The 13,394-nt window shown below is 37.8% G+C and overlaps 1 protein-coding gene across 1 annotated transcript; it reads right to left on the bottom strand.

The window, feature by feature from the left end:
* Window positions 1–6,906: 6,906 nt before the first annotated feature.
* On the bottom strand, window positions 6,907–7,950 carry LOC112171611. The gene has a single exon (XM_024308772.1). The coding sequence runs from the start codon at window positions 7,948–7,950 to the stop codon at window positions 6,907–6,909; it is 1,044 nt and encodes a 347-aa protein (XP_024164540.1).
* Window positions 7,951–13,394: the final 5,444 nt, after the last annotated feature.

The following is a 13,394-nucleotide window of genomic DNA, read 5'->3' on the forward strand; positions in this document are numbered from 1 at the left end:
GCATTCCATCTGGACCGGGCGACTTAGTAGGATACATTTGAAATAGCGCACTTCTCACCTCCTCTTGAGTATACTGCGCACATAATTGAGAATTCATATCTTGGGTAACACAAGGATGAATAGCCTCAAGCGTAGTTTCCACTGCTGCATTGTCAATATCTGAGGCAGAGAACATCTTAGTGAAGTATGAAGTCACGATCCTTTCCAGGCCAGCATCATCCTCACACCAGACCCCATTTTCATCAAAAAGACCGTGAATCAAATTCTTGTGTTTCCTATTGGATGCCTTCCTATGAAAGTACCCAGTATTTCTATCTCCCTCCTTGAGCCAAGTTACTCAAGATCGTTGTTTCCAAAAAGCTTCTTCCTGAGATAACAATATTTGGAGACGATCCATCAAGCATTTCTTCTCATACTAAACCGGTTCTAAGATTGAAACATCCATTAATTCTTCCAGTCTAGCCCGGATACCAAGCATTTGCTGCTGCCTGCCCTGAAATACCTGTTTCTGCCATTTATCAAGGTGCATACGCGTATACGCTATCTTTGTGGTGACACAAAACATAGGTGTGCCTGATACATCAGTGTCCCAGGCCTCCTTCACTACACTATCACAATCTGTATGTTGTAGCCATTAGGCTTCAAACTTGAAACGATGATGTCTTGGGCGCAAACCCAATGGCGCTGCACTAGCTTGCAACAAAATGGGAACATGGTCAGAATCACTAGGAGGAAGATGACGCAACTTAGAGTGCCCAAAAATATCCCACCAAGATAGCGTACACACCGCCCTATCCAAACGAAGCTGCGTAACTGAGTTCCACCAAGTAGTCATTGATCCTTGGAACCCTAGATCCAACAAATCACGGTATCCTAAAGTCTCACGGAATCCCCTCATTTGGCTCTCCGATCTGATTGATCCATCAATCTTTTCACCGTTGTTTAGGATTTCATTAAAATCCCCTATCACCACCCATGGAAGAGAACTCATGTCACATAACTCCCGCAGTAGTGACCACGAACGATCTCTCTCCGTTGTTCTGGCATAGCCATAAAAGCCTGTCAGACGCCATTGAGGGTCACCAGGGCCTCCTCCAATCTCCAGGTCTATATGATGAGCAGAAGCTGTGCCCTCCTTCACCTTCACGTCATCATTCCAAAACATTCCCAATCCTCTAGATTGGCAGTCACTTAGCACCTCTTTAGAATGTCGAAACCCTAGCGTTGTTTGAAGAGCATGAAAATCTGTCAAACGACTGATTTTGGTTTCACAAAGAAATATGATTTGGGGTCGATTTTGGGACATGGGATCCTTCAATGCCCTCATTGTTGTGTCATTGCAAATGCCTCAACAATTCCATCTAAGTATATCCAATCCCATGGTAGATTGAAATTTGCTTTCTAGAACCTAGAAAGTAACCCTAGGTCGAGAGCCACTAGGTCAGAGTTTTTGTTGATTGTTTATTATTAAATCACACTTTAGTTACTCTACTTAGTTACATCAAGCATAGAAAATGTGGAATTCCTTTCAAAAAGAAAATGTGGAGTTTTCGTTTAAGAAATCAAAAGGTTCAGTTTTTCAGGTTTTATGTACGTTAAGTAAAACTGTGAAAGTAACCAACAAATGTGTTTAATTATGCTAGTGATTCAGTAAATGTTATTGTTTTCCTATAGTAAGTTATCAGATCTTGAAGTGAAACATATAGACTAATGTGCCAAATGAAAGAACTAAACTTTTGACCTACCCCGTTTCATCAGCATTAAGTTGATTGAAATTGATGGATATGAGATCTCATTGTTCTTCAGAATCTGGCAATATTGCCCTTCAATTGTTCAATCATTGTCAGATTACAGCTTGAAAAGTTCTCTATTTTTGTTTTCATCTTAGTAGAACAAGAATCTGCCTACCCAGTGACGTGTAACATTGCAGTACCAGAAACACCAGCTACGTACCTTTGTAGTAAATAAAGAAATACATAGGCATTTTTACAGAATTTTCAGAATATTTAATTTAGGACTAAATACTGTTTAGTCCTTGAGTTTTTGACCATAAAACACTTCAGTCTCTGACCTTCTAATTTCACACGTTTAGTCCCTGTACTTCAAAATTTCAGACTAATAGGTCCTTGCCATCTAAAAGTCGCGGCGAAATGTCTATTATGCCCTCAGTTTTTTTTAATTAATTAAATTTTTTTTTTTTTGGAAAAGGAATTTTTTTCCCCCTTTCTTTCTTTCTGTTTATTTTTCCTTTCTTTCTTTCTGTTTGAAAAAAAGAATAAAATAAATAAAAAAGAATAAATAAAAAAAGAGAAAGGAATAAATTTATTAAAAAAAAAAAGAACTGAGGGCATAATAGACATTTCGCCGCAACTTTTAGACGGCAATGACCTATTGGTTTGAAATTTTGAAGTACATGGACTAAACGTGTGAAATTAGAAGGTCAGGGACTGAAGTGTTTTATGGTAAAAAACTCAAGGACTAAACAGTATTTGTTAAAAAGTATTGACTTACTTTGTAGAGAGTAAGAAACGTATAAAGAGAGATGAGGGGAAAATAGAGAAGTGTATTATTCAGTCTTAGAGGCCTCCCTTATATAGAGGTAGGGTTTACATGATAAGTGTTTAAACTATTGATATATTACATGTAGGTCCCTAACCAATAACGTGGACAGCCACATAAGAAATAATATTTACAACACTCCCCCTTGGATGTCCACCAATTGATGATGGCATTGGACGCGCTTATTGTTGCCTCATTAAAAACCTTGCCAGGTAACAAAAACCCAGTGGGATAAAAATAACCCTGGTCGAAGGACAAAAAGAGCACAACGCGCAGATGTCCTAGGTAGCATGTTTCTTGATGCTCCCCCTGATTGCAATCTCCCCCTGATCTTTGCATGCGTCGCTTGATAGCTTCGAGAGTCGTCTCAATCTGATCCCTTCCACTAACTTCTGGAAAGTACACTTAGGTAGAGATTTGGTGAATAAATCAGCCAAGTTTTCGTCGGATCGAATTTGCTTCACTGAAATTTCTTGATTCTTCTGAAGCTCATGAGTGTGAAAGAACTTTGGTGCGATATGCTTAGTCTTGTCACCTTTGATGAATCCTTCTTTAATCTGAGCAATACAAGCAGTATTGTCTTCATACATGACTGTTGGTTTGTCAGTTACTGAAGGTAAATCACAGGTGCTTCGAATGTGGCGAATCATGGATCTTAACCAAAAACATTCTCGGCCAGCCTCATATAAAGCAATTATTTCTGAATGATTAGAGGAAGTTGCCACGAGTGTTTGCTTAGATGATCGCCATGAAATTGCTGTGTCTCCACAAGTAAAAACATATCCTGTTTGAGAGCGACCTTTATGCGGATCAGAGAGATATCCTGCATCAGCATATCCAACAATCGTGGAATTATCAACAGATTTATTTGTATAGAATAAACCCATATCTGTTGTACCACGAAGGTAGCGTAAAATGTCTTTTACGCCCTTCCAATGGCGTGATGTTGGAGCAGAGCTATATCTTGCCAATACGCTAACTGCAAATGCAATGTCTGGTCTTGTACATTGCGCCAAATAAAGAAGGGCACCAATAGCACTAAGATATGGTACTTCTGGACCAAGGATAATTTCGTCATCTTGTCTTGGATGAAATGGATCTTTCATAGTGTCAAGACTCCGAACAACCATTGGGGTACTCAGTGGGTGAGCCTTTTCCATACCAAATCTCTTCAGAATTTTTTCTGTATAAGCAGATTGATGGACAAGAATCCCACTATCCAAATGCTTAATTTGCAGCCCGAGGCAATACCTTGTTTTTCCAAGGTCTTTCATTTCAAATTCTTTCTTTAAATATTCAGCAGTTTTTCCAAGTTCTGAAGAACTTCCAAACAGATTCATGTCATCGACATAAACTACGACTATTGCAAAACCAGAATTTGATTTCTTAATGAACACGCAAGGACATATAGGATCATTAACATATCCTTCCTTAAGTAGATACTCACTGAGGCGGTTGTACCACATTCGTCCAGATTGCTTCAATCCATATAAGGATCGTCTCAGTTTGATTGAGTACATACTGCGTGGTTTTGCAGTTGCTTCAGGCAACCTAAGTCCTTCTGGGACTTTCATGTAGATATCAGTATCTAACTCACCGTATAGGTATGCAGTAACAACATCCATAAGACGCATATCAAGTTTTTCTGAAACTACTAAACTTATTAGATAGCGGAATGTGATAGCATCCATTACAGGAGAATATGTTTCCTCATAATCTATCCCAGGCCTTTGTGAAAAACCTTGCGCAACAAGTCGCGCCTTATATCTTGCAATCTCATTTTTCTCATTATGCTTTCTCACAAATACCCATTTATATCCAACCGGTTTGACATTGGGTGGTGTTTGGACAACAGGTCCGAAACACTGCGTTTTTCTAGAGAATTTAATTCAGTTTGGATTGCATCTTTCCATTTGAGCCAGTCATGTCTCTGTCTACATTCATTAACAGAGCGAGGTTCAGTGTCATCGCCTTTTATTATTTCAGTAGCTACTGCGAATGAGAATATATTGTCTATGATCATATCTCGACGATCCCACAACTCATTAGTGTACACATAGTTTACGGAAATTTCCTTATTTTCAGGTACCTGAGCCTCTTCATGGGCTGGTGTCTCACCAATGTCATTTTCCTCTTCTGTAGTCACAGAATCATGAATTGTGGATCGGACATTAATGTCTTGCCCAATATTCTCTTCAGGGGCGATTTCATTAGGATTCAGATGTGCCTTTGTTTTCCTCTTTCTAGGAACTGAATCTTTTGAACCTACAGGTCTGCCACGCTTCAAGCGTGCAGCAGATGGCTCATTGGCCGCCACATTATTTTGTCCAATTTGGACATTAATTCTTGCCGGTGCATTTATTGCTGGGATATGTGATCTTGTCACTTTTGCTGTGTCAGTGAATGCATCAGGCATTGTGTTAGCAATATTTTGAAGGTGCAGAATCCTTCGTACTTCAATTTCACTTTCTTTAGTACGAGGATCAAGATGAGATATAGTGGGTACAGTCCACATTAATTCACGACGTTCATTTGGAACAGTCTTATCTCCCCCTAACGGCGGGAATATTGTCTCATCAAAATGGCAATCTGCAAACCGTGCGGTGAAGGTATCACCCGTCATGGGTTCTAAATACCGAATAATGGATGGTGAATCAAAACCAATGTAGATTCCCAATCGACGTTGAGGGCCCATTTTTGTTCTTTGTGGCGGTGCAATAGGCACATAAACAGCACAACCAAATGTTCGAAGATGGGAGATATTGGGCTGGCTCCCAGAAACAAGTTGTAATGGGGAATATTGATGGTTGGCTATGGGCCTCAACCGAATTAAAGCTGCTGCATGCAAAATTGCATGTCCCCATGCAAAAACTGGCATCTTTGTTTTCATTAGCAAAGTGCGAGCTATTATTTGAAGTCTCTTAATAAGAGCTTCTGCCAAACCATTTTGTGTATGAACATGAGGAACTGAATGTTCAATTTCAATTCCCATAGACATGCAATAATCATCAAACGTTTGAGATGTAAATTCACCAGCATTGTCTAAATGAATGGACTTGATAGAGTAGTCCGGGAATTGAGCTCGTAATTTGATTATCTGAGCAAGTAGTTTGGCAAATGCCACATTACGGGTAGACAAGAGGCAAACATGTGACCATCTTGTAGAGGCATCAACTAGTACCATAAAATATCGAAATGGTCCACAAGATGGGTCAATAGGTCCACAAATGTCCCCTTGAATTCTTTGTAGAAAAGATGGGGATTCGATATCTATCTTTGCATAAGATGGTTTATCCACCAATTTCCCTTGTGAGCAGGCTTTGCAAGGGTTGCTTGGCAAAACAATATGTTTAGTCATCAATGGATGTCCATTGGAATTTGTAATGATCCTACGCATCATGGTGGATCCAGGGTGACCCAAACGGTCATGCCAAAGCATAAATGTATGTTGATTTTTGAACTGCTGGTTCACAACATGGTATGTCTCAATTGGTTGAATGGTTGTGTAATACAACCCAGATGATAGGGCAACCAATTTTTCCAATATATGCTTTTGGCAGTTTTTATTGGATGTAATGCAAAGATATTCCACATGATTATCATTTGTGGTCTCAATGTGGTATCCATTTAAACGGATATCTCTAAAACTGAGGAGATTTCTTCTGGATCTCGAAGAGTATAAAGCCTCTTGAATGGATAATTGAGTTCCATTGGGTAGCCTAATGTGGGCTCTTCCGGAGCCTTCAATCAGGTCTGCAGGACCTGAGATAGTAGTCACATTGGCTTTAGAAGGTGTTAAAGTGGAGAAATAAACCCGATCACGAAGGATCGTATGTGTGGTGGCACTGTCAGCAAGACATATTTCTTCTCCATCCTTCATAAGTTGAGAGCATCCAAAATCCATGTTCATGCCTTCATAAAAGAAATAATAATAATAATTAATTAATTAGTCTGACTAAGGCAATAAAACATGATATTATAGATCATTTATAGATAAAAACAATTTAGTCATTCATTTGGGTACGAGAGAAAAAAAAAAATATATATATATATATATACCCATCATAATTCCTTTTTGCAAACTGACGTCAAAAAAATAGATGCATCATAGACCACATGCAATTTAATTAATGAGCTCCAGAAAAAAAATAGGGAGGCCCCTTATGCAATTTAATTAATGCATCATAAACCACATGATAGAGCAAAAAGTATCCAGAAAAAAAACTTCTTTTTATTGCCTTGCAAAATAGCTAGGAACAAACCAAACTAAAAAAAATCAGAGGCCTAAACAAAAGGTGACTAATGTAGAAAGAAAATAAAAAAAAATGCCTAAACATAGGCTGACAACTAGTAGTCGTCAAGAATTCCACCACTGGTCATATCATCAAAATTGCTTCCATTGTTCGCAAAAAAATCTGAGACATCGAGCGGAGTAATGTCTATAGGCTCAGATGAATCCCAAGGGTCAGAGTGGTCAATGTAGTTTGTCTCCACATGTTTCTTTTTCAAGGAAGCTTTGTAGAGGGCCACCAAATGGTCTTCTACACGACAGGTGCGAGCCCAATGGCCTTTACCACCACATCTAAGACAAACATTGTCTTCATTTTTATGAGGTTTGATCATCTGACCATTTCCTTTAGTAATCTTGGCATTGTTCCTTGGGCCCAACTGCTGGTTGTAGCCCCCACGAGGTTGGCCATTTTGTCGACCCTGACCACGTCTATGACCACGGTTACGGGCTTTGCCATGCCTTCCACCACATCTATTGCCATAACCACTAGTAAAAGTAGCATTCGCTTCAGGGAATGGTTGTGATCCTGTAGGGCGAGACTGATGGTTCTTCATTAAGAGCTCATTGTTTTGCTCAGCTACCAGAAGACAAGAGATGAGATCAGAATATTTGGTGAATCCTCTTTCTCTGTATTGCTGCTGTAAGACCATATTGGAGGCATGAAAAGTGGAGAAGGTCTTTTCAAGCATCATGGCCTGAGTTACAGTTTCTCCACAAAGATTCATTTGGGAGGTGATCGTGAACATGGCAGAATTATAATCTATCACAGAACTGTAATCTTGAAGGCGCAGATGCGTCCATTCATAACGTGCTCTAGGGAGCACAACAGTCTTTTGGTGAGCGAACCTATCTGCCAAACCTGTCCATAGCTCAAGTGGGTCTTTGACAGTTAAGTACTCGTCCTTCAATCCCTGATGGAGATGGTGGCGCAGAAAAATCATAGCCTTAGCTTTATTCTGCGGGGACGCTGAGTTTCCTTCCTTGATTGTAGGCCCAAGGTTTTGGGCTTCGAGATGAATCTCTGCATCAAGGGCCCAAGACAGGTAGTTCTTGCCAGAGATGTCAAGGGCGACAAAATCCAATTTTGCCAAATTCGTCATCTTCCTGCCACAATGAAGATGAGGTATGTTAGGATCCATGTATAGTGTTAGAACTACAGGTTCTTAACAAATAAGTAATCAATATCGAAACTTCAGGTTCGAAAAAAAAAAATGAACATTGGATCGCAATTATATACACGAAGCTTCAGGTTCGTGGTCTTATGATTAGAACTTCAGGTTCTAAAATTCCGTATTTTTGAACTTCGGGTTCAAACGGATATGTACTCGAAACTTCTGGCTCGAGTAGCAGTAGTGAAACTTCAGGTTCACTTGTATTATGAATATTAAGTATGTTTAATTGATAAAACATATAAGATAAATTTAATTAAATAAATATTAGATATGCTATAAGGAATGAAACAGCAAAAATATATCCATTATGTTAACAACATATACCTCATATATATATATATATATATATATGTATGTATATGTATATGTATACAGGAACATGCGATTAGAGAATCATATGAAACCATATATATATAGCTAGATAAGTGCGATTAGAGAATCATAGCTAGTAAACCATATAAGTATAAAGGAACGTGTTTGTGAAGCAGGATATATTAAACTATATATATATATATATATATAGTGTACTTGATAAAGTGATATATTAAAACAAACAACCATATCGCAACAAGCCAACAACCATATTAAACTATATATATATATATAGGATTGCAGAAGCACATGTCAGATGAAGAATGGAAAAAAATAAACAAAACCCCAACATACAAGGGACAGTTCCCGTGCTATTAATTAACAAAACATTGATATGATGCCGTATATCTCCATAAACCCTAATATGCATAATTGATATAGATTATAAATAAACTCATAGATCATGAGTTATAGTTAAGAGCAACAACGTTGCACCATAAACTCATAGATCATCATAGAGTTTTAAGAAAAATAGCAGAGCGTGCTGATAACGTGTTAAAAAATATTGACTTACTTTGTAGAGAGTAAGAAACGTATAAAGAGAGATGAGGGGAAAAAAGAGAAGTGTATTATTCAGTCTTAGAGGCCTCCCTTATATAGAGGTAGGGTTTACATGATAAGTGTTTAAACTATTGATATATTACATGTAGGTCCCTAACCAATAACGTGGACAGCTACATAAGAAATAATATTTACAACAGTATTTAGTCCTTTAATTTATATGCTTTTAGTTTCTTCTTTTAGGTAAGAAGTGCAAGTGCAATTCTCACCTTTGTCTTAAGTCTGCAGCAAATCTAATCAAAGTGATTGAACTAAACTTGAACGCTTCCCATGCTTAAACTACAGCGAGGCCACTAGATGACTGGCTACTTTAGAAATCTAGAAACATCCACAAGTTTCATGGCAGATGAGAAATGAAAGAGAACAGTAAGTGTATTATTGTTCAACGTGAAAAAGCAAACTGAATTCATGGTAACTAAAATAAGCGAACTGAAGAAGCTGCTGCTATTAAAAGAAGGATTAATTTCAGTTTACCCTCCTGAGGTTTGGGGGTGAAATGATTTCACCCCCTCTACTTTCAATTTTGAATTTTTACCCCCTAAACTTTTCAATTTCAATCAGCCGTGTCCAATTTTTACTGTTCCGTCCAAATTGGACGTTAAGTTTGACTTTTGAGGGTTAAAATAGTCATTTCAACATAAAAAATAAAAAATAAATTTTTTTTTTTTTCTGTTTCTTCATTTTTTTTTAAATTTTTGTCTCCAACCTATACACCACAAGTTATAATATGTTTATAAAAACAAAAAAAATACTCTAGGTAGTTGAAAGCCGCTTGCTGGTCTACGATATTTGTGACATATCTCCGATAAAGTGAAGAAATATCTGTAAAAAATAATTTTACACTTTATCTATAAATAAATATTTGTAAAAAATGATTTTACACAGATATTTCTTCACTTTATTGGGGATATACAGATATTTACAGATAAAGTGTAAAATCATTTGTTACAGATATTTCTTCACTTTATTGGGGATATATCCTAAAATTCTTCAATTTATTGGATATATATCACAAATGTCGTAGACTAAAAATGATTTTACACAGATATTTATTCACTTTATTGGGGATATACAGATATTTATTTACAGATAAAGTGTAAAATTATTTTTTACAAATATTTCTTCACTTTATTGGGGATATATTCTAAAATTCTTCACTTTATCGGAGATATATTACAAATATCGTAGACCAGTTAGCGGCTTTCAACCACCTAGAGTATTTTTTTGTTTTTATAAATCTATTATAATTTGTGGTGTATAGGTTGAAGACAAAATAAAAATAAAAATAAAAAACGAAAAAAAAAAAAAAAAAAAAGACCATTTTAGCCCTCAAAAGTCAAACTTAACGTCCAATTTGGACGGAACAGTAAAAATTGGACATGGCTGATTGAAATTGAAAAGTTTAGGGGGTAAAAATTCAAAATTGAAAGTAGAGGGGGTAAACTGAAATTAATCCTTAAAAGAATCGAAACTCGTGCAATTTATTTCCTACAAACTTTAGTATAACACTGGCTAGCTAATATGCATGTAGCTGACAAATTTCGGGTCCAAATTGCAGTTTGCTAGTTTGGGTGTCAAATATGATAGGTTGGTTTATCTGCTAGTATGCTCCTATGAGAGTGAGACCAGTGGTCCTTTGCCAGGCAAAAATATTTGCAACCACTAGTCTGCTCACCCAAAATATATGTACAAGTTCTGAGGCTGAACGTCAAGACTGGAGCCCTCTATAAAATGAAAGGCAATGATTGGAGGTTACAAAATAGGCAGGTCCCAGAAAGCAGAGCTCAAGTCCATGCTATCTCGGAATCACAGAGAATCCAGAAACTGGAGAGTAAACTGGTTCAACAAGGCTTTTTTGAGTATATCAAAAGCAGGAACAATAATCAGTGAAATATCAATTCCAGTGCCTATGACCGTGCCGCGGTTGCTTCTACTTGGAACAAAAACATGTTTTGGGATACCAAGTGGTCGACCAGCAAGGCTTCTGTCTTCTAAGTTCAAGTGATAATCCAAGGTCACCACAATGGACCAAACTTCTTGTACCTAAGCGTTGTTGTTAGTGCAATGTTTATTTGATTGCATTTCCTAAGCACAACAACCAAGAGTCATGTTTTCATGTAATAACTTTCTACTCTTGGATCCTTAGAAGAATGGAATGCTTCAAGCTTCATGCACAACTCTCATCAATCAGGTATGTCTTGTATACGTGTGCATGCTTGTAAAGTGGTTAGGACTAAACTTGCCTTTGAATCCTATTATAGGATGCGATCCTCTTTGCAATCCTATTGTACTGATCTTTTCTTTTTTTTTTCAGACGGTTTTATCAAAAGCATTCAAACTTTCTTAAATTGGTTTATGGGCTTTTCTAAATGATGATTATATTTTAATCCATGCTTTTTAAAGGAAGTCATGAAGCCCATGTACATCAGAAACCCTAGCTCGTCCTCTCCTATATATATGTTTCTCTTAGGGTTGTTCAAGGCGTGGAATATATCAGAATATTTGGTCGTTGCCTTCTTGAGAGTTTTCTGCCTTTATCTTCAGAAAGCATTGAGCTAAAGTTTCATGTGAGAATCCTTCATAAGCTGTTCCTTGTTTAGCTTTTGAAGGGTTATCAAATCCCAAGCTTTTTCTGTCAAAAAAGTTTTCTGGTTTTATGCTTCATGTGTGTTGGTAGTTCATGCATGATTTGTGCCTTGAGGTGATTGACAACAGAGGTGAGAGTTGTGCCATCTCAAGATTGACAAAGGAGAACAAGATCGCTGATTTGGAAGTAGCAAAGATGAGGAGACACCGCTGCCCACTAGATTGGTTCTAGTAGAGTTGTGTGAGATCTTTTATGTACTTTCATATTCATATAGTGGATTGTTCACCGGCATAGTGCCCGCAGTTGTTTACTCCGTCAACAGATCTTGTGTTATGTGTGATGATTTTCCTTTGGATGGTTTGGTGAATTGAATAAATCATAACATCATCAAAGATCTGTATCTTCGATTAGGACTCAAGTTCTACTTCAATCCTATATTAGGATGCGAACAGGGTTGCACTCCTAAGACTGATTTCTAAAGTTGTTGACATATTGATCAGTTACTTTGGTTGGGAAATACATATATCCATTCTGTAATTTCACTTGTCTTTGAGGAATATCGCTGTCGAATCGTAAGAATGTAATAGGAGCCTGACCAGCAGCACCAAACTGTGGTACACTGGTATGCAATATGAAAAACAACCACCGAGTCCGCGGGCACGTAATAAGAGAATACTCACTCCAAGATGCCCCCATTAATTACTCATGCTATCGAATTGCCTGGACGATCAAAATTAATACCTCTCTCGTTGAGGCCACAGCCAAAAAGCAGTTGAGCACGTTCTGAATACCCACACTTGAACCAAAAGTGAAGGTTTCATGAACAAGAATTCCGCTGACAGATGACCTATCGTTGTAGTTTCGATGGAAGGTGCAAAGATTATTACCACTGCATTGTGCTGGGTTGCATAGGTGGTGTTGATCGTTACAAAGGACAGATGTAATGGTAGAAGAGCGACTATAAGGCTAGGGAAAATGATTTGAGTCTGGTTGAAGCGGTTGTGGCCTGGTTATCTGCAATCTTCGCATTGTGTTCATTGAAAGAGCTGCCAGTGTCAAAGAGTAGAATGAGCTATAGAGACCATGACGTTGAAGCTCTGCCCCTGATCGCACAGTTTGAGGACATATGGTGTGTGAGCTGGTAGTGTTGCTGATATTAATTGAACTAGTGATCGATTAACAAGTAGGTTAATGCTTTGAGCATTGGAGAGGTTGCCTGGTGACTCACGGGAGTCACGGTGGATGAGCCTCATGGAGAAGCCATTAGTGGGTTTTCCCAATGCAGCAGTACTTGATCGATACAAATTTTCAGATAAAATGTAGAGAATAAGGGATAGGACTGGTTTGGCCATGGAACTCATTAGACTCTTCTTGAGGTTTGTCACAGAATACAGTTTCAATATATGGAGTGAATTGTTGGTGTATACCTATATTCAAGAACATATATACAACAGTACCTGCCCCCCAAAACAAATCTCTAAAACTTGGTGTAAATTCAATGCTATAAAACACAGAATCCCCAAGGATATTTAATGCAATATCCAAAAATATTAATGAAAGTGATGCAGGTGTATATGGGGTGCTGGTGTAATGGCGTTTAATCTGGGAATCACTCAATCAGATGATAGGGTTTGGGAATCACTCACCAAAGAACAGAGTATGCACTGTTGATAAACTTTCAATCACATTAATCTCCCCACAAGGCCAATATTACATGATATATATGAAAGACACAACTTAATTGAAATTCAAGTTTCAATAGGACTGTCACTATGACCAAAGATGACTTTGACAGCTTTCCATGCGCATGACTTGTTTTAGAGACGAGGAATTAAATTACTTCTTGCACTTC

The sequence above is a fragment of the Rosa chinensis genome, chromosome 6 (genome assembly GCF_002994745.2).
Source record: "Rosa chinensis cultivar Old Blush chromosome 6, RchiOBHm-V2, whole genome shotgun sequence".
NCBI classification, from domain to species: domain Eukaryota; kingdom Viridiplantae; phylum Streptophyta; class Magnoliopsida; order Rosales; family Rosaceae; genus Rosa; species Rosa chinensis.

Excerpts from the sequence above, each read along its gene's own strand:
- LOC112171611 (XM_024308772.1), bottom strand. The coding sequence starts at position 7,950 with ATGACGAATTTGGCAAAATTGGATTTTGTCGCCCTTGACATCTCTGGC.